Genomic DNA, 22,500 nt, shown 5'->3' with positions numbered 1-22,500 from the left:
TAGCTAAGTTCATAATAATGGCATAAAAAAAGGGGAGTGAACTTCAAAATTCTTCCTATAAATTGTATTTGAATGAACACAAAAACATCAATCAATGTTTATTATTTATATAGCCCTAAATCACAAGTGTCTCAAAGGGCTGCACAAGCCACAACAACATCCTCGGTTCAGAGCCCACATAAGGGCAAGAAAAAACTCACCCCAGTGGGACGTCGATGTGAATGACTATGAGAAACCTTGGAGAGGACCACATATGTGGGTAACCCCCCACGCCCCTCTAGGGGAGACCGAAAGCAATGGATGTCGAGTGGGTCTGACATAATATTGTGAAAGTCCAGTCCATAGTAGATCTAACATAATAGTGAGAGTCCAGTCCATAGTGGAGCTAACATATTAGTGAAAGTCCAGTCCATAGTAGATCTAACATAATAGTGAGAGTCCAGTCCGTAGTGGATGTAACATAATAGTGAGAGTCCAGTCCGTAGTGGATGTAACATAATAGTGAGAGTCCAGTCCGTAGTGGATGTAACATAATAGTGAGAGTCCAGTCCATAGTGGATCTAACATAATAGTGAGAGTCCAGTCCATAGTTGATCTAACATAATAGTGAGAGTCCAGTCCATAGTGGATCTAACATAATAGTGAGAGTCTAGTCCATAGTGGATCTAACATAATAGTGAGAGTCCAGTCCATAGTGGATCTAACATAATAGTGAAAGTCCAGTCCATAGTGGATCTAACATAAAAGTGAGAGTCCAGTCCATAGTGGATCTAACATAATAGTGAGAGTCCAGTCCATAGTGGATCTAACATAATATTGTGAAAGTACAGTCCATAGTGGATCTAACATAATAGTGAGAGTCCAGTCCATAGTGGATCTAACATAATGTTGTGAAAGTCCAGTCCATAGTGGATCTAACATATTATTGTGAAAGTACAGTCCATAGTGGATCTAACATAATAGTGAGAGTCCAGTCAATAGTGCATCTAACATAATATTGTAAAAGTACAGTCCATAGTGGATCTAACATAATAGTGAGAGTCCAGTCCATAGTGGATCTAACATAATATTGTGAAAGTACAGTCCATAGTGGATCTAACATAATAGTGAGAGTCCAGTCCATAGTGGATCTAACATAATATTGTGAAAGTCCAGTCCATAGTGGATCTAACATATTATTGTGAAAGTACAGTCCATAGTGGATCTAGCATAATAGTGAGAGTCCAGTCCATAGTGGATCTAACATAATAGTGAGAGTCCAGTCCATAGTGGATCTAACGTAATAGTGTGAGAGTCCAGTCCATAGTGGATCTAACATAATAGTGAGAGTCCAGTCCATAGTGGATCTAACATAAGAGTGAGAGTCCAGTCCATAGTGGATCTAACATAATAGTGAAAGTCCAGTCCATAGTGGATCTAACATAATAGTGAGAGTCCAGTCCATAGTGGGGCCAGCAGGAAACCATCCCGAGTGGAGACAGGTCAGCAGCGCAGAGATGTTCCCAACCGATGCAAAGGCAAGCGGTCCACCCCGGGTCCCGACTCTGGACAGCCAGCACTTCATCCATGGCCACCGGACCTGTCTGTCTCCCCCTCCACAAGGGAGAGGGGGGCAGAGGAGAAAGAAAAGAAACGGCAGATCAACTGGTCTAAAAGGGGGGTCTATTTAAAGGCTAGAGTATACAAATGAGTTTTAAGATGGGACTTAAATGCTTCTACTGAGGTAGCATCTCTAACTTTTACCGGGAGGGCATTCCATAGTACTGGAGCCCGAATAGAAAACGCTCTATAGCCCGCAGACTTTTTTTGGGCTCTGGGAATCACTAATAAGCCGGAGTTCTTTGAACGCAGATTTCTTGTCGGGACATATGGTACAATACAATCAGCAAGATAGGATGGAGCTAAACCGTGTAGTATTTTATACGTAAGTAGTAAAACCTTAAAGTCACATCTTAAGTGCACAGGAAGCCAGTGCAAGTGAGCCAGTATAGGTATATATACATAGGTATATAAAGGTATATACAGTATAGGCGTAATATGATCAAACTTTCTTGTTCTTGTCAAAAGTCTAGCAGCCGCATTTTGTACCAACTGTAATCTTTTAATGCTAGACATAGGAAGACCTGAAAATAATACATTACAGTAAACGAGACGTAACGAACGCATGAATAATGATCCCAGCGTCGCTAGTGGACAAAATGGAACGAATTTTAGCGATATTACGGAGATGATAGAAGGCCGTTTTAGTAACACTTAATGTGTGACTCAAACGAGAGAGAGTTGAGCGCACACTTGCACATTTTATTTAAAAGCATGAACATTTGAAAATGTAATTGATTTTGATAGTATTTTACATGAAGTCAAGAAATAAAATTATCAAAAAATAGCAGTGTTCAGAATCATCCATCCATCCATTTCCTACCGCTTGTCCCGTTCGGGGTCGAATCAGAATACCTTTATTGTCATTGTATGTAAACAACGAAATTGAACAGCAATCCAGCTCAGTGCTTTTAAAACAACCTACATAAGATAGTCTTAAGACAATAAACAATAATTAAAACATTTCAAATTTAATAACATAATAGAATGTTAAAAACATATTGCATAGCAAGAAAGCGGCCACACAAAAATAGCAGTGTTGACATTTATACAGTTAAAAAATGAACTGTATAAACTAAGGGATTCTTAAAGATTCAGTATTCCTAATATTTTACATGAAGTCAAGAAATAAAATCATCAAAAAATAGCGGTGTTGACATCTTTCGTTACAAATTCAAAAATGTACTTTATTAAAACTAAGAGATTCTTGAAGATTCAGTTTTCCTAATATTTTACATGAAGTCAAGAAATAAAATTATCAAAAAATAGCAGTGTTGACGTCTTTCTTTACAAATTCAAAAATCCATCCATTTTTCTACCGTTTGTCCCTTTTTGGGGGGTGCTGGAGCCTATCTCAGAAATGAACTGTATAAAAACTAAGGTATTCTTGAAGATTCAATAAAATTAAAAAAAATATCAGTGTTGACATCTTTCGTTACAAATTCAAAAATGAACTGTATTAAAACTAAGGGATTCTTAAAGATTCAGTTTTCCTAATATTTTACATGAAGTCAAGAAATAAAATGATAAAAAAAATAGCAGTGTTGACATCTTTTGTTACAAATTCAAAAATGAACTGTATATAAACTAAGGGATTTTTGAAGATTCAGTTTTCCTAATATTTTACATGAAGTCAAGAAATAAAATTATCAAAAAATATAGGCCACCTTCTCATTCAATGTGTTTTCTTATTTTCATGACTATTTACATTGTAGATTGTCACTGAAGGCATCAAAACTACGAATGAACACACGTGGAGTTATGTACTTAACAAAAAAAGGTGAAATAATTGAAAACATGTTTTATATTCTAGTTTCTTCAAAATAGCCACGCTTTGTGCTGATTACTTTTTCGCACACTCTTTGCATTCTCTCCATGAGCTTCAAGAGGTAGGCACCTGAAATGGTTTTCCCTTCACAGGTGTCATAGTTTTGATGCCTTCAGTGACAATCTACAAGGCAAATAGTCTTGAAAATAAAAACGCATTGAATTGAGAAGGTGTGTCCAAACTTTTGACCTGTACTGTATATGCCATATATCTCATACGAGGACAAAACATTAAGAAGTGAGACAGGAGGACACAAATGTTAGCAAAACTAGCACAGCTATGTGAGCGATGTAACATGTTTTCAGTTATTTCACCTTTTTTTTGTTAAGTACATAACTCAACATGTGTTCATTCATAGTTTTGATGCCTTCCGTGACAATCTACAATGTAAATCAATCAATCAATGTTTATTTATATAGCCCTAAATCACAAGTAGTCATGAAAATAAAGAAAACGCATTTAATGAGGAGGAGTGTCCAAACTTTTGGCCTGTACTGTACTTACAATGTGTAAGTACAGTACAATAACTGTGGCGTAACTGTGTAATTGTGGCGTAAATAACTCACGGTCACTTGTTTTGTTGATTAAAGGTGGAATTCTGCTGCTACTTTTCCTTTACCGCCAAAATATGGCCAGCGGGGATGACGATGACCCCATTATAGAGGAGGTATGTGTGAACAGATGTGTTTATCATTACAACTATAGACTCTTGATGATCTTTCTTCTCCAACCCCCACTTAGATTGACGTGTATCTGGCCAAAAGCCTGGCTGAAAAGCTGTACCTATTCCAGGTGGGTGTGTTGTCCCGCCCTTGTAGTCAATGCAAATAAGCCTTTTGTGTCACTATCAGATTGTGTGTGTTGTGTTCTCATGGCGCAGTACCCCGTGCGACCGTCCACTATGACTTACGACAACGTGGAACATCTATCTGCTAAGATCAAACCCAAACAACAAAGGGTGAGAAGACAGTTGATATATTTAAAGTTGATTCAAAATAAGTCTAATTGAATGATTGTTTTTTTTTTGGTCTCCAGGTGGAGTTGCAGATGGCCATGGACAGCAACAGCCCAAACTACTGTCGCAGTAAGGGCGAGCAGATAGCGCTCAACGTGGACGGTACCACCTACGAAGAAAACAACACGTATTCGACGTACGTCCACTCTTTTTAACACAAAAAGTAGCATCAAGTTGCTCGGTACTGATGGTTGCTGGTCTTTCGTGCAGGAAAATGATGGACAAGCAGTCGTTCTCGTCCATCCAGGCCACCACCAACACATCCAGATACGCCGCCGCTGTGTTCCGGAAAGGTCTGGACTTTTTCACCTAGCTATTGCACTCAAATTTTGGGTTAACTCTTGTCAAAATGAGGACTGGGAGTAGATCCGTGTTTCCCACACATTCATTTATTGAGTGTCCTGTCAAGCTTCCCAGGCAAATCATATAGTTGATGTAGATGCCCATATCGGCTGTTCAGATTTACTTTACAAAAGAGAAGTGTAGGATCAAGATTTTTGGAGCTCTTTGTTCAGTGGATCAGATGTTTGATGAAGCTTTGTGTCTATCTACCACCACTACTGTTTTCTGTTTATTTGTTACTGACTGTGGCAGGACACCTCTGCCTCTGTTTCACTTTATGTTGCTGGTAAATAATATGGTTGTAGTAGTAGGCTAAAGTTAAATTATTTAGTATGCACTAATTAAAGGGGCAGAGCTTTGAGAGACATTTTAGCTTTTATATTTTTATAAGATATATTTTTAGTAAGAACCACAATTAATAAATATATTTCAGTGAATAACTTATTGTTCAAATCTGTATATAAATATGTACATAAAGTGTTGTAATTATATTGTAAAATGGATGGATGGACGTTTAAAACAAAACTGTTATTATTAATTAGTAAGTATATACATTTTTTGAGCCTTTTTAGAGAAAATCAAATCATTGTAGTATATTATGCAAATTACTCGATGTCATGGTGACCACGCCCATAGCCACGCCCCCACCGCCACAGGTATCTTGGCAGTTTATGGGAAACACTGGGGGGGTGTATATTGTAGCGTCCCGGAAGAGTTAGTGCTGCAAGGGGTTCTGGGTATTTGGCATTCACCCAGAAACTCCTGCAGTGAACAACCTCGTCCAAAAGATGGCGCCTAAAGTGCAAACAATATCACCTCTTCAGTGTCTTTGCAAGTGTTTTATGAAAACTTGTGTTATGAATAATACAATTTTAATAACACAGAAACTATAATAGCTGGACATAAATAGAAGACACCACTAGTCAAAATTGTTTATTTTAGAATAACTGACAAATCGTAACGGCACAAATGGGAATTTTTTACGGCACAAACATAGCAGAAACGAATGGCATTTTAATATTTGTAATGATAGAAGAAGCCAACTTACCACAGGTTAAAAACGGGTCATGTTTTAGCATAATAAACTTAAAAGCCCAAGAAAAACACACCTCCGCTTCGGACAGGCTAACCTCCTCCAACCTCCGAGGACAAAATTACGAACAATGGGAGACCGGGCTTTCTGCTCCGCCGCTCCCAGTCTGTGGAATGTTCTCCCTGACCACCTGAGGGCACCACAGACTGTGGATGCTTTTAAAAAAGGCGTATAAACCCTTCTTTTAAAAAAAAAAGCCTTCTTTTTAGATATATGCATACTAGTTCTAGCTATTTGGCTGTTGTAGTTTTTATTTTTTTAAATTTGTATTATCTTTTTATTTTTTTAAATTTATTTTTTAATACACTAGCATTTTGAGGTTGTTTACTCAATGTAAAGTGCTTTTTACAAATAAAATATATTATTATTATTATTATTATTATTAAAAACTTAGGATCTGATTTTGTAATCAATGTAGTAACTATTCTGCCCTAACTGTTTTGCTGTTCTAATTGCGATCTGTGTGCTGATGTGGGACACAGGTGAGCTTCACGTGACACCCCTGACCGGAATCCTGCAGATGAGGCCCAGTTTTGCCTACCTGGACAAGGCCGACAACAAAACCAGAGAGCGCGAGGCGGCCAATGAAGGTGACCCCTTTCGGGGATTTTTTCCCCCTCCTTCTTTTCCACTATTTTGCTTGTGATCCATCTGAGCTCTGTGTCATCCTCAGGTGGAGACTCCTCCCAGGACGAAGCCGAAGAAGAAGCCAAGACCATTTCGGTGAAATGCTCGCTCCTGCGCACAAAAACACGTCATTACGCGACGTCTTGTCTCACTTCGTCTCTATTTGCCCGCCTCCAGGTGAGGTTTGCTCGTCCCGAGTCGGAGCAGGCGCGGCAGAAGAGGATCCAATCGTACGAGTTCATCCAGAAGAAGCATGCGGAGGAGCCCTGGATTCACCTGCAGTACCACGGCATGAAGGTATAGACACATTTACTGAAGTAGTAATAATACTTACGCTTGTAACAACCATGACGTTTCCGCTAGGATGGACGCTCGGAACACGAAAAGCAGTATTTGTTCTGCCAACGTATGGATTCTTCCGAAAACTCAGAACTGGTTAAAACTCCTAAGTGAGTCCATTTTACATCGGGTCTATTGTGGTGGCCTGGGACTGTACTGACTTGTATGTGCTCCCCCTGCAGGGAGTATCTGTCAATGCTCATGCCTCCTCTAACAGAGGAAAAAGTGTAAGTGTTACTTTTTATTCCTCACAATTCTCGTCCCCCCATGTTGTTTTCATTTAAGAGAGTCTTGATGTTCATCTTTCTGTACGCCAGTGTAAAGCCTGTAGGCCCCAGCAATGTTCTCTCCATGGCCCAACTGCGCACTCTGCCGCTGGGAGAGCAAATCAAGACGCTGATGAAGAACGGTAGGATAATACACGTTTTTTAAAAAGTCTTTTCAACAGTCATAGGTTTTAGAGGTGCCACAAAGTGTTTTGGAAGTGCGTTGTCCAAAGTTTAGCCTTGAAGGCTGGAAGACCTCAAAAGAGCTTTTTGTAAGCCCGACGAGGAAAACAGGATTGTGTTTGTCTGTAGCTTTAATGATTCGTGTTTGTCAGACAAGAATGTCTCAGAGAAGTGCTACATATACCCTGTCATTCTGCATCAACTTCATAGATGACATACATATATTGTAGATTGTCACTGAAGGCATCAAAACTATGAATGAACACATGTGGAGTTATGTACTTAACAAAAAAAGGTGAAAAAACTGAAAACATGTTTTATTTGGGCAGCACGGTGGAACAGGGGTTAGTTAATGTGCCTCACAATACGAAGGTCCTGAGTAGTCCTGAGTTCAATCCCGGGCTCGGGATCTTTCTGTGTGGAGTTTGCATGTTCTCCCCGTGACTGCGTGGGTTCCCCCCGGGTACTCCGGCTTTCTCCCACCTCCAAAGACATGCACCTGGGGATAGGTTGATTAGCAACACTAAATTGGCCCTAGTGTGTGAATGTGAGTGTGAATGTTGTCTATCTGTGTTGGCCCTGTGATGAGGTGGCGACTTGTCCAGGATGTACCCCACCTTCCGCCCGAATGCAGCTGAGATAGGCTCCAGCACCCCTCGAGACCCCGAACGGGACAAGCGGTAGAAAATTGATGGATGGATGTTTTATATTTAGGTTTCTTCAAAATAGCCACCCTTTGCTCTGATTACTGCTTTTGCACAGTCTTGGGCATTCTCTCGATGAGCTTCAAGTGGTAGTCACCTGAAATGGTTTTCACTTCAAAGGTGTCATAGTTTTGATGCTTTCAGTGACAATCTACAATGTAAATAGTCTTGAAAATAAAGAAAACGCATTGAAATGAGAAGGTGTGTCCAAACTTTTGGCCTGTACTGTATATGCCATATACTGTATCTCATACAAGGACACAACATTAAGAAGTGAGACAGGAGGACACAAATGTTAGCAACATTAGCACAGCTATGTGAGCGACGTGCTAATATTCCATTCACTTTTTAAAGTAACTTTTCAGCCTTCATAAAATATTTTCATAACTTTTGGTAAGATACATTGACTTACAGCTAGTTGAGTGACACCTCTGTCATGGCCTAAAGCAGGGGTGCTCATTACGTCGATCACGATCTACCGGTTGATCGCGGAGGGTGTGTCAGTCGATCCCCAGCCAGGCATTAAAAAAATAGTCCTAAAAGTGAGCGATCATAAATCTTCACTATCACGTCACTTTCGTCACTTGATTGACATTCACGGCACCCGAGGATCTTCTGAGATGACGCTGGCTGCTGCCAGCTCATTATTAAGAAAAAATTACAGACAGGAAGGCGAGAAACTCTTTTTGTTTCAACAAACTCTGGCGCCGTACCTGTTGTCAAAACTTCAAAGAGCGACTGCACAGTTGCACAATAAAAGCGCTGCTTCATCCTGCCTGCGCTAACAACATAAGAGTCCCAGAAAGCTGGCGTGCACAAGCTAGCAATCTACGGAGTTCGCCGCCAATGTATTTCTTGTAAAGTGTATACAAAGGAGTACGGAAGCTGGACAAATAAGATGCCAAAAACCAACCACTTTCATGTGGTATTGGACAGAAAGGAGAACTTTTTTTCTCCTCCATTTGAAAATGCGGACGTTATCAGCACCACTGTCTGATTCCTATCAATGCAATTCATCAGAATCAGGTAATACACCAACTTATATTCTTGTCTTCATGAAAGAAAGGAATGGAATCTATATGTGTTAAACATGCTTGCATTATCTTTAAACACCTTTAACTTGTTAACAATATTAACTGTATGTGTTAAACATGCTTGTATTATCTTTAAACACCTTTAACTTGTTAACAATATTAATTATATGTGTTGAACATGCTTTTATTATCATCAAACACCTTTAACTTGTTGACAATATTAACTATATGTATTAAACATTCTTGTATTATTTAAACACCTTTAATTTATTAACAATATTAACTATATGTGTTAAACATGCTTGCATTATCATTAAACACCTTTAACTTGTTAACAAAAACATATATTTAAAAAATAAGTAAATATAAATTATATATATGAATGAGGTAGATCCCCACGACTTGATCAATTGAAAAGTAGCTCGCCTGTAGAAAAAGTGTGAGCACCCCTGGCCTAAAGGGTTCCGTAACGCTCTCACTGGCACTAAGCAACTTTCAGGAGAGTGGCAACTACAAATGTGCTGACTTGCTTTATGGCATACGTCACTCCCCATTCATTGATAAGACGGAAGTCGAGGCAAACGCCTACGTGCAATTACTGCTATCATGATAGAAGCTGCAAAACAACCAAAGAAACGAAAAGTTTTGCCAGAGGGGACAAAAATAAGAAAAAGGGAGGCTACCCGGGAGCTCAAAGACGAGGAAGGAATTTCAATCGATGCTGCCTTGGCTCTGTTTCTGTTTTACTACTAAGTGGCTTTTGATGCTCAAATCAAAATGATAATGCTAATGATAATCGGAAATTTGGGTAGTAGCAATAATAAGCCACCAGTTTGATCTATTCATGAAAAATAAGGTTAATTTAATTCAAAATACAACTTTTTCACTTCCTACACTGATACTAGAGTTGAGTATTGATACAATATCAGCACAAATGATAGTGTATACATTTATTATGTTGTGGTGTATATTGTTAGAAAATGTTTGATCAAGTGAAATTACACAGTAGATAGTCAATTGCTTTGTCGGCATAGAAAGTTGCAACATTACCTGAAGGTAGTTTGGCTGAGTCCACTCCCAGTGCTTCTGGAGTGATCGCCGAGCGGGCAGCCCAGGTACCGTTACATGGTACCGTTGGATTTTACGTGAATCAGTGCCCAATAGGACCGGCGGGTTTCGGAGATGGATTTTTCTCACATTTAGTTCTCGTATAAATGCCCTAAGTACACATATTACTGTGAGCACATCATTCAAAAGTAACTTGCCTAACAGCTGTAATTGGTGGCCTGCAGTTCCCATGTGTGCCACTAGGGAGCCACATAACATACTGTAACGTCAGGCTACCTTCTGGTTGTTGCACTTTAGTAATTTGGCATGTATGATCTAATGAGCTCCAGCACGAGAGCTATGTCATACAATGGTGTCATCTTCTCGGCCTGCAGTCAAAGTGATTCCTTTTGCCAACCTGATGGGTCTGCTGGCGTCGGGCACAGACTCCACCTCGGTGCTGCGCTGCATCCAGCAGGTGGCGCTGCTGGTTCAGGGCAACTGGGTAGTCAAAAGGTAAGAGCTAACATCGTCACAAGGATGGTGATGAGTTTAATGCTTGTTTGCTTTCCCTCAGTGACGTTCTGTACCCCAAAAACACATTCAGTCCTCACAGCGGCGTCCCGGCTGAGGTTCTGTGTCGAGGCCGCGACTTTGTGGTGAGCAGATGAAGTTGTAATGATTTGACGGACATACTTCATGTGTTTGACCTTTTTTTCCCCCCCTTCTTTAGATGTGGCGCTTCACACGGGAGCGTTCCTTGATGAGGAAGGAGGTGGCGGCCATCATCAAAGTAACATCAGAGCCCAAACATTACACCCGGGGTGTTCAAACTTTTTCTATTGTGGGCCGCACAATGGAAAATCAAAGCATGTGGGGGCCATTTTGATACTTTTCATTTTAAAAACAAATACAGTATTTATTGTAACCATTATGGCTCCCTTCAATTTTGGTGAATGATAAAGGTCCCAAGGACCCAAAAGGGTCTCAGTCATAATTTTTTTTTAAACAAGTCATATGTGAATATTTTTTTCACTTTCAATGTTTGAATATCTATAGATCCACTTTAGATGTATCGGGTATAACATTATGTATGTATACGTATATATAAATGTATGTACATGTATACGCCCCCCTTTAAAAAAAAACAAAAAACTTTTTTATACTTTTAGGGCTTCTCTTAAGTTCGGTCCTGGGGACCCAGAAGGGTGTCAGTCATAAACATTTTAAAAATTAAGTCACATTAATTAATTAATTTGTAATTAAAATTGTATATCTCAAAATCAACTACAGGTCTGTTGATATACTGTTTTACTTTATTTTTTATGTTTTATGCCCTTTTAGTTAATATTGCAATATTTTCCCCCCCAAAAATTTCAGAGTGGAATATTTGATTTGAAGTAATTGGAGCCTTAAATTGGTCAATAATTCGTAACTGCATCGATTTTAATTCGTTTTTTTAGCAATGACAGTTAAAAAAAAAATCTCATTAAAATACTTGGGGATCCAAAAGAGCCCCACCCATTTTTTAAATTTTTAATAGTATTTTTAGAATGTGATGCGAGCCGTATAAAAAATTAGCTGCGGTCCGCAACTGCCCCCGGGCCACACTTTGGACACCCCTGCATTACACTGTTCACTCGCTCACGGCATCTTACTTCCATAATCAATCATTCAAATGAAAGTTAACCCCAGCAATTCCTGCCGTCTCTTCCAGCTTCCTCCCGAGGACGTGAAGGACTTCCTGGAACACGTGGCGGTGCCGCGTGTTAACCGCGGCTGGGAGTTCCTGCTGCCCGCCGACGTGGACTTCATGAAGAAGCACGCCGACGTGGCCCACCGCCAACAGATGTTGTGGCTCGGCATACAGAGCAAGTATGTCGTACTGATGCTGGGAAGTTGTCGCCATGGCAACAAGATTAACTTTATTGGCTGTTTTTTGGCTCCAAGGTTAGAAAAGGTCTTCAACTTTTCAAAGGACGACTTCCTGCCCAAGAACTCCCAACATTCTGGTACTTACACTACTTCTACTAATAATACTACTGTTGCTACTTTCACTCTTATCATCTTACTACTAGTAGTACTACTTTTACTCTTACTACTAAGGTTACTCTTAATACTCCTCCTACTACTAGTACTCTTACTAGTACTACTACTAGTTCTCTTACTTTTACTCTTACTACCACTACAAATAGTACTCTTACTTTTACTCTTTTTACTACTACTATTTTTACTCTTACTACTACTAGGTTAATACTCCTACTACTAGTACTCTTACTTTTATTCTTACTACTAGTACTCTTACTTTTACTACTACTACTACAAGTACACTTACTTTTATTACTACTAGTACTCTTCCTTTTACTGTTAGTACTCCTACTACAACTACTACTACTTTTTTGGGGCGGTATAGCTTGGTTGGTAGAGTGGCCGTGCCAGCAACTTGAGGGTTCCAGGTTCGATCCCCGCTTCTCCCATTCTAGTCACTACCGTTGTGTCCTTGGTTGGGCAAGACACTTCACCTAGTTGCTCCCAGTGCCACCCACACTGGTTTAAATGTAACTTAGATATTGGGTTTCAAAATGTAAAAGCGCTTTAAGTCACTAGAGAAAAGTGCTATATAAATATAATTCACTTCACTTTACTCTTACTGTATACTTTTACGAATATTGTTCATACTTACTTCTGCTACTCTTCTTACTACTACTCCTCCTCCTACTTTTACTCTTCTTACTACTTCTATTATTATTGTAACATTACAATTACTACTACTATTAGTTGTCCTACACTCCATAATTATACTATTACAATTACTACTGCTAATAGTACGCGTACTCTTCTTACTACTACTGTTACTATTACGATCACATAACTACTAGTAGTACTCTTTCCTCTCCTACTAGTTTTCTTCCAACTCCTCGGCCTACTTCTACTATTACTACTCCTCTGCCTACTCATCCTAATACTGCTACCCATCTTACTAGTACTATTACCACTACTACCACAACTACTACTATTACCACTCCTCCTCCTTCTCATCCTAATACTGCTACTAATCTTATACTACTACTACTACCACAACTAGTATTACCACTCCTCCTACTCATCCCAATAATGCTACTAATCTTACTACTACTACTACTACCACCACAACTACTAAATCAAATCAAATCAACTTTATTTATAAAGCACATTTAAAATTTACCACAGGGGTAGCCAAAGTGCTGTACAATGGGCAGGTTAAAAGATAATACGAGAACCGAGCAAACACAACACAAACAGAACGCGATAAAAAATAAATAAATAAAACCTAAAAACAGGTTCACAGCGGGTGTATTATGGGGCGCCATTGCAGGATGGATATCACTCAGTGTTAAAAGCCATGGAATAAAAGTATGTTTTTAAGAGAGATTTAAAAACAGGAAGAGAGGACGCTTGTCTAACACTCAGAGGTAGGTCGTTCCAGAGCTTGGGAGCAGCAGCGGCGAAAGCTCTGTCACCTCTAAGCTTCACTACTACTAGCTCATCCTTTTTTTCATACTCTTAATACTGTACTGCTACTCTGCTTACCATTACTACCACTATTGCTATTACATTACTAATACTACTACCATTACTACTAACCCTCTTCCTTCTATTACTGCTATTCTTCTTACTATTACTACTAGTATTACAACTATGACCACCAACTATTACTACACATCCTGTTACTACTACTACTATTCCTCTTCCTCATACTACTGCTGTTACTCTTTTTTACTCCTGACCTTAATCCTCCTACTCCTCTGACTACTACTTCTCCTTTTACTTCTCCTCTTACCGCTACTCTTACTACTACCGCTACCCTTACTACTACTGCAATTGTAACATAGGCAAAACTGGAAGCGGATGTGACAATTTCAAAATGAGTGTCTGCATAAACGTGGATAATTCTTGTGGCGGTCCAAATGTATTTGTGGCGGGCTGCGACATACACAATTACTTGGGAACGTAGTCAAATTCCCCATTTACTAAAATTGGTATCAATAAATGGATTAAAGGTTTTCGTTGAAAGGATTATCTCGCCCTGTTTCAGAGGTGGGCCATGTCGATGGAGAGCAACGTCTGAAGCTGGCCCAGGAGCGCGCTCAGGAGAAGCGGGTGTCTCTCCAAAAGGAGCTTGACGCCAAGCGAGGAGGAAGCGTCCAAATCAAGCAGGAGCCCCTCAGCGACCACGAGGACGAGCGCATGGACACTTCTTGTCCTCCGACGCCGACCTCCTCCTTGGGATTACCCAACGGTTCCCTCAACGGCTACCCCTCCGTCAACGGGGGCAGCCCCTCCAACGTGCCCTCTCAGGAGCTGCTGGACTTTGTGACGAAGACTTTCAGGAGCAACCACGTACTGACGCTCAACGAGCTAAAAAGGCTCTTCAGCCTCCACTTGGCGTCCATGCCGTCAGGACAGATTCCCTTCGGACCCGTGTCGGACCACCTGCTGCAGGACGCCGCGCTGCTCAGCCGCTGCAAACAGATCATGGTGCCTGTGAGTAGTCCAGAACGTTCTTGTCTGCTTTTTGCTAGTATGCGGCCTGAGTTTATCCTCCTGTCTTTTTTGAAATCATTTGAATTCCCCCAAAATGTTTTTTATTTCAAGCAGGTGTGTCCGAAGTGCAGGCCACAGCTAATTTTTTAATGGACCGCGGCCCATTTTAGAAATACTATTACACAAAACATTTTTTGAAATTGATTAAAAGACTAAATAGGTGAAATATAACAAGAAAATGTTGCAATATTGACACTAATAACACAAAAAATATTAACTAAAAAACAGCTACCCCCCCCCCGTATTTTCTGGACTATAAGGCGCACTTTTGGGGCGGCATAGCTCGGTTGGTACAGTGGCCGTGCCAGCAACTTGAGGGTTCCAGGTTCGATTCCGGTTTCCGCCATCCTAGTCACTGCCGTTGTGTCCTTGGGCAAGACACTTTACCCACCTGCTCCCAGTGCCACCCACACTGGTTTAAATGTAACTTAGATATTGGGTTTCACTATGTAAAGCGCTTTGAGTCACTAGAGAAAAGCGCTATATAAATATAATTCACTTCACCTCACACTTCACTTCACTAAAAATCTTTTTTTTTCTTCTCAAAACTCGACAGTGCGTCTTATAACCCGGTGCACCTAATGGAGGGAATAAGTTCGGTTGAGCTTACCCACCTCGAAGCAATATTATTTGATACATAGTGTAATGATAAGTGTGACCAGTAGAAGGCAGTCAAACATAAGAGATAAGTGTAGGCTGCACCGTTTGATGTGCTTCAACATAGGAGGAGTATTATGGTAAGGTAAGATGGCGTTTTGTTTCGCAATATTATGCAAAAGCAACTTTTCTTATCTTCTGGTACCTGCTGATCTGTATTTGGGATCTGTATAAATCCTGAAAAATTGCGTGCATCCGCCTTTGTAGTCTGGTCGATAAGCGTCTTCTTTTTCTCTGTCTTCTTATGTGACATTCATTCTCCACTATTGCTATTTCTAATATAAGGTAGCGTAACATTTTTACTTATATCTGTCAGTAAACTCGCCACGAAAGCGCTAAAACATACCGGTGTAGTGAGTTTACATTATTCACCCAAGGAACTTTAGTTATTAGTTTTTCACACATTTCCGGTGTTGTTGTTTCCGGATGAGATGCTGCTCCGTTGTTGATTGAAGTAAAGTCTGAATGTCATTAAAACAGTTAGCTCCATCTTTTGACACTTCTTCCACTCCCGTCTTTGCACGCTACACCGCTACAACAAAGATGACGGGGAGAAGACGCTGCCGAAGGTGAGCCACGTAAATAAGACCGCCCACAAAACAGGCGCATCCTGAAGCGACGGTCAGAAAGCGTCTTGAATGTGATCTGTAAAACATCATCTATGCAACATTTTGACCAAAGAACCACCATTACATGTTATGTAGACCACAAGGAAGTATTTTACATTTATTTACATAATAATAATAATATGACTCCCTTAATGCGCTTTATAATCCAGTGCACCCTATGGTCCGGAAAATACGGTAATGAAAACTTATGGCTGGATCTACAGATTTAAGCGTTGAAAGAAAAATAATATATATTGATATGACTCATTCTTAACACTTTTGAGTGGGGGCCTTTTGGATCCTTGAGATCTTTAGTCTGATTTTCATTGTTCAAAAAATAATAATGAATCAAAATCAATGTTGTTATGACTTATTTACCTACTTAAAGTACCAGTGGAGTGAAGAAACAAGTTGCCTCTATATTGACGCTATTATCATATATATCTGATTTATGACAGTAAAAGACTTCTAAAGTTTGCGAGTAAATGAATATGATCAAAAAACAGTATCAATCTCAGGGAGATTCCGGAGCCGTTTTGAGAGTGAGGAAGCAAGTCACGTGATTCGTGATGTAGCAGGAGTAACCACAGATGCCTTCCCCATCAACAACAACGCAAGAAAACGCAAGCTATCATTTGCTGCTGAAAGAAAATTGGTCAGGATGATCAAGAGTCAACCGAGAACCACCAAAAAGCAGGTCTGCAATGAATTGGAAGCTGCTGGAACACAGGTGTCAGTGTCCACAGTCAAGCGTGTTTTGCATCGCCATGGACTGAGAGGCTACCATGCAAGAAGGAAGCCCCTGCTCCAGAAGCGACACCTTGAGGCTCGTCTAAAGTTTGTTGCTGATCACATGGACAAAGATAAGACCTTCTGGAGGAAAGTTCTGTGGTCAGATGAAACTAAAATTTAGCTGTTTGGCCACAATACCCAGCAATATGTTTGGAGGAGAAAAGATTAGGCCTTTAATCCCAGGAACACAATTCCTACCGTCAAGCATGGTGGTGGTAGTATTATGCTCTGGGCCTGTTTTGCTGCCAATGGAACTTGTGCTCTACGTAGAGTAAATGGGACAATGAAAACGGAAGATTACCTCCAAATTCTTTAGGACAACCTAAAATCATCCGCCCGGAGGTTGGGTCTGGGGCGCAGGTGGGTGTTCCAACAGGACGACTCCAAAATGACTCCAAACACACGTCAAACGTGGTAAAGGAATGGCTAAATCAGGCTAGAATTAAGGTTTTATAATGGCCTTCCTAAAGTCCCGACTTGAGAACATGCTGGACAATGCTGAAGAAACAAGTCCATGTCAGAAAACCAACACATTTAGCTGAACTGCACCAATTTTGTCAAGAGGAGTGGTCAAAAATTCAAGCAGAAGCTTGTGGATGGCTACCAAAAGCGCCTTATTGCAGTGAAACTTGCCAAGGGACATGTAAGCAAATATTAACATTGGTATACTTTTGACCCAGCAGATTTGCTCACATTTTCAGTAGATCCATAATAAATTCATAAAAGAACCAAACTTCATGAATGTTCAAGTATGTGCTCCAATCACTCTATCACAAAAAAATAAGAGTTGTTGAAATTATTGGAAACTTATGACAGCCGTGACATTATGTTCTTTACAAGTGTATGTAAAACTTTTGACCACGACTGTATGTTGTGGATTGTAAATACAATTGGATATGGTTTAATTGATACAATAAAACACAAATAAATATATGAAGTCAATTTGTTTTTTCACTCTACTGTTAATTTAGGGCTTCAATAAGTTCACATCACATATTCCTTTTGGGGAAAATATGGCATAGTTTGTGTTTTTGCCATAAAAAGAGGCTTTTTAAAAAATAATAATGTATAAAACTAAATCAATGTTTTTATGGCAACGGATGGATCTGAAGTTGATCCATAGATATTTAAGTGTTGAAAGGAAAAATATATACTGTGTATATATATATTACCTATTTTTAACACTTGAATGCCTGAGACCCTTTTGGATTCTTGGGACCTTTATCATTCACCAAAATTGAGGGAAGCCCTCATGGTTTTGAAAATGAAAAATATCAAAGTGGAAAAAGTTTGGACATCCCTGATCTGAAGCAACTGCAGTTTTTATTTGTCAGCGTTAAGTTAGGATTTGCTCTAAGTTTTGCTTTTGTTGTTAAAAAAGTTACAATACTACCTCATGTTTCCTTCTGTCTTGCCAACCCTTTCCTAAAGGTCCAACAAAAACTGAATTATACAAAAACCAAAGCAATTTTTCCCGGAACAAATCATGTCAATTTTAAAAGTCAAAAATATGAACACAAAACTTGTTTTATAGCGAATCAGTAATCATAGTTTTACATGCAAAATATTAAATGTATAGATAAACATTTAACATCACTTTCACTTGTATTGAAGACCTTGTTGGTGAAGACAACATTGAGCCACATGCTTTGCTGCATGTTCTTTATTCCATTCAATGGTGTTTATAAGGGCTGGCACTCGCAACTCTCTTCGGCACAGTGGTGGATCATTTTGCAGTCGTACTCAATTCTACGTGTTGGTGACTCAGTTTTTATTCTGTGTTTGGGCGCTCAACTCTGTGGAATGACACGGGTGCAAAACCGGTAAAACTTAGGCAAAAGGTGGGGCGTACGAAAGCCAAAGCATCAGGTGTGCGTGCGTGCGTGTGTGTATATACGTGTGTACCTGTATATGTATGTATACATATATATATGACATCTTTGGTTTGAAAAAAAAGTTACATTTTCAGCCTAAACATGTCATTAAAGGCCTACTGAAATTAAAAGTTTTTATTTAAATGGGGATAGCAGACCCATTCCAGTGTTTCCCATAAACTGCCAAGATACCTGTGGCGGTGGGGGCGTGGCTATGGGCGTGGTCACCATGACATCATCGAGTAATTTGCATAATTTACTGCAATGATATGATTTTTTCTAAAAAGGCTCAACAAATGTATGCTTACTAATTAATAATAACAGTTTTGTTTTAAACGTCCATCCATCCATCCATCCATCCATCCATCCATCCATCCATTTTACAATATAATTACAACACTTTATGTAAATATTTCTATACAGATTTGAACAATAAGTTATTCACTGAAATATATTTATTCATTGTGGTTCTTACAAAAAATATATCTTATAAAAATATAAAAGCTAAAATGTCTCTTAAAGCTGTGCCCTTTTAATTAGTGCATACTAAATAATTTAACTTTAGCCTACTACTACAACCATATTATTTACCAGCAACATAAAGTGAAACAGAGGCAGAGGTGTCCTGCCACAGTCAGTAACAAATAAACAGAAAACAGTAGTGGTGGTAGATAGACATAAAGCTTCATCAAACATCTGATCAACTGAACAAAGAGCTCCAAAAATCTTGATCCTACACTTCACTTTTGTAAAGTAAATCTGAACAGCCGATATGGGCATCTACATCAACTATATGATTTGCCTGAGAAGCTGGACAGGACCAAAAAAAATAATAAAAAAAATTAAAAAAATTTGTGGCGGCCTTAATTCTTTCGTGGCGGGCCGCCACAAATAAATGAATGTGTGGGAAACACTGCATTCTATGTGTCATACTTGATCATTTCACGATATTGCCATATTTTTGCTGAAAGGATTTAGTAGAGAACATCGACGATAAAGTTCGCAACTTTTGGTCGCTGATAAAAAAAAGCCTTGCCTGTACCGGAAGTAGCGTGACGTCGCAGGTTGAAAGGCTCCTCACATTTCCCCATTGTTTACACCAGCAGCGAGAGCGATTCGGACCGAGAAAGCGACGATTACCCCATTAATTTGAGCGAGGATGAAAGATTCGTGGATGAGGAACGTGAGAGTGAAGGACTAGAGTGCAGTGCAGGACGTATCTTTTTTCGCTCTGACCGTAACTTAGGTAAAAGGGCTCATTGGATTCCACACTTTCTCCTTTTTCTATTGTGGATCACGGATTTGTATTTTAAACCACCTCTTGAAAATAAGAGTCGAGAACGCGAAATGGACATTCACAGTGACTTTTATCCCCACGACAATACATCGGTGAAGCACTTTAGCTACGGAGCTAACGTGATAGCATTGTGCTTAAATGCAGATAGAAACAAAAGAAATAAACCCGTGACTGGAAGGATAGACAGAAGATCAACAATACTACTATCAGGAGACACCGAACCAAACACTGGACCTGTAACTACACGGTTAATGCTGTGCCGCCTGTCGAAGCCTAGCAATGCTGTTGCTAACGACGCCATTGAAGCTAACTTAGCTACGGGACCTCACAGAGCTATGATAAAAACATTAGCGCTCCACCTACGCCAGCCCTCATCTGCTCATCAACACCCGTGCTCACCTGCGTTCCAGCGATCGACGGCGCGACGAAGGACTTCACCCGATCATCGATGCGGTCGGCGGCTAACGTCGGATAGCGCGTCTGCTATCCAAGTCAAAGTCCTCCTGGTTGTGTTGCTGCAGCCAGCCGCTAATACACCGATCCCACCTACAACTTTCTTCTTTGCAGTCACCATTGTTCATTAAACAAATTGCAAAAGATTCACCAACACAGATGTCCTTAATACTGTGGAATTTTGCGATGAAAACAGAGCTGTTTGTATTGTGATACAATGTGTCCGAATACTTCCGTTTCAACCATTGACGTCACGCGCATACGTCATCATACATAGACGTTTTCAACCGGAAGTTCCCCGGGAAATTTAAAATTGCACTTTATAAGTTAACCCGGCAGTATTGGCATGTGTTGCAATGTTAAGATTTCATCATTGATATATAAACTATCAGACTGCGTGGTCGGTAGTAGTGGCTTTCAGTAGGCCTTTAAGCTTGGCTACTTGTAGAACACCACGCACTATTTGTTTTGACTGGACCACGGCTTATCCATGCGGATTTACTGGTCTGTGTCTTTGAGTAGAGGACTGGAAGCGGCAGGGTGACCGTTTGAGGTCCAGGTTTCCAGCACTGGGTGAGGAAGAAAGGGGAGGGGCCTTGGCCGCACGCCACATTTTATTAGTCGACTGCCGATCAGCTTCCAGGCTAATCTGATTACCTTTAAGATGACCTGCCAGTCCAGTCGGTAGAAAAACAAAGAACTAAAGAACTTTATTTAGAGTCCAATCATGTGTTGGTGATGTACATCAAGGCTGTGAATCTTTGGGCACCATTCGATTCCATTCTTGGGGGTACCGACTCGATTCAGAATCGATTCTTGATTCAAAATCAATACTTTTTAATAACATTAGGTGGCATTTCTATGATTTACTACATTCCTCCATACAATAGATAAACAGCTGTGACAATGATACATTTCTATATTACTTCAAAGAAAACTGGTTTTGTTTATTGAAATTCTACCCACACATTTAATAAAATCAAATACAAATAAGGTAACAAGAGAAGTATCCAACACTTCTCTTTTGTAATGTAGTATGATCATCTGCATCAGTGTTTTTCAACCACTGTGCCGTGCCGTGGGAAATTATGCAACTTCACTTAATTGCTCCCAAAAATATTTTTTGCAAATCAATAATTAGAATCTGCAAATAATGTGCCGTTGCTTAGCGTCTGTGCTGTGTAGAACTCGGCAGGGTAACCACGTAATACTCCATGTCAGTAGGTGGCAGCAAGTATGTAATGCCTAAACCAAAAATGAACAAAAGGGAAAGGAAAAGGCAATGGCTATGCAAAACAAAAGTAAAACTGAACTGGCTACAAAGTAAACAGAAACAAAATGCTGGACGACAGCAAAAACTTACGGCGTCCACAAAGTACATCCCTACATGACACGACAAGCAACAATGTCCACACAAAGAAGGATAGCAACAACGTAAATGGTCTTGCTTGCTAACACAAAGCAGGTGCGGGGAATAGCGCTCAAAGGGGCACATGAAACTGCTACAGGAAAACACCAACAAAACAGGAAGGGCCACCAAAATAATAGCACAAGACAAGAACTAAGGCAGGCACTACACACAGGAAAACACAAACAAACTCAAAATAAGGCATGACGACTTGGTGGAGTTTAATTTTTTAACGTTTTCTGCTGGTGGTGTGCCTCCGTATTTTTTTTATGAAATAAATGTGCCTTGCCTCAAAAAAGGTTGATAAACACTGATCTACATTAAAAAGAATAATAAAAACATTGATTTTTGATTAAGAATCGTTACAAATAGGAATCGCGTGTCATTGGAAAATGGACTGCACACGTCTGCAGTCTATGCAGGTGTTTGTATGACCGGTGTTGTTGTGAAGTGCACTTCCTGCTTTCTGACCGTGGACATTTCTCTGCCCGTGTAGTTCCCCGCTCTGACCACAGCCTCTGCCGACGAGCAGAAAGTGTTTGGCGTGTGGGAGACTGGAGACGACTTTGACAAGGTAACGCCACAACACAACACAACACATGTTGTAGTTAGCGTAGTCTTGAAAAGAAGCCGCTGTGTGGCTACAACGCACTTATTTGCTAACCCACTGAGTTAGTGATGGCTGATGACAATGCACAACGTGTGCAGATGCAGAACGTGATACAGAACGTGTTTAAATGCAGAACATAA

At 40.0% G+C, this 22,500-nt stretch overlaps 1 protein-coding gene across 1 annotated transcript in view; it reads left to right on the top strand.

The window, feature by feature from the left end:
• polr3e (polymerase (RNA) III (DNA directed) polypeptide E) overlaps positions 1-22,500 on the top strand; it is a 25,431-nt gene that overhangs the window by 673 nt on the left and 2,258 nt on the right. Inside the window, exons 2-19 of the mRNA XM_062055146.1 lie at positions 4,018-4,094; positions 4,169-4,219; positions 4,308-4,385; positions 4,463-4,578; positions 4,653-4,735; positions 6,360-6,467; positions 6,551-6,600; positions 6,682-6,801; positions 6,868-6,953; positions 7,026-7,070; positions 7,161-7,252; positions 10,473-10,593; positions 10,655-10,736; positions 10,811-10,870; positions 11,795-11,952; positions 12,028-12,089; positions 14,153-14,601; positions 22,247-22,324. Coding sequence (XP_061911130.1) covers positions 4,056-4,094; positions 4,169-4,219; positions 4,308-4,385; positions 4,463-4,578; positions 4,653-4,735; positions 6,360-6,467; positions 6,551-6,600; positions 6,682-6,801; positions 6,868-6,953; positions 7,026-7,070; positions 7,161-7,252; positions 10,473-10,593; positions 10,655-10,736; positions 10,811-10,870; positions 11,795-11,952; positions 12,028-12,089; positions 14,153-14,601; positions 22,247-22,324 — 1,878 coding nt within the window. The 5' untranslated portion in view covers positions 4,018-4,055. The remainder of the gene's footprint in view (positions 1-4,017; positions 4,095-4,168; positions 4,220-4,307; positions 4,386-4,462; positions 4,579-4,652; positions 4,736-6,359; positions 6,468-6,550; positions 6,601-6,681; positions 6,802-6,867; positions 6,954-7,025; positions 7,071-7,160; positions 7,253-10,472; positions 10,594-10,654; positions 10,737-10,810; positions 10,871-11,794; positions 11,953-12,027; positions 12,090-14,152; positions 14,602-22,246; positions 22,325-22,500) is intronic.

This window comes from Entelurus aequoreus, linkage group LG08 (assembly GCF_033978785.1).
Source record: "Entelurus aequoreus isolate RoL-2023_Sb linkage group LG08, RoL_Eaeq_v1.1, whole genome shotgun sequence".
Lineage (NCBI taxonomy): Eukaryota > Metazoa > Chordata > Actinopteri > Syngnathiformes > Syngnathidae > Entelurus > Entelurus aequoreus.
The sequence above is the reverse complement of the archived record's forward strand: the minus strand, read 5'-3'. Positions and strand labels throughout refer to the sequence as shown.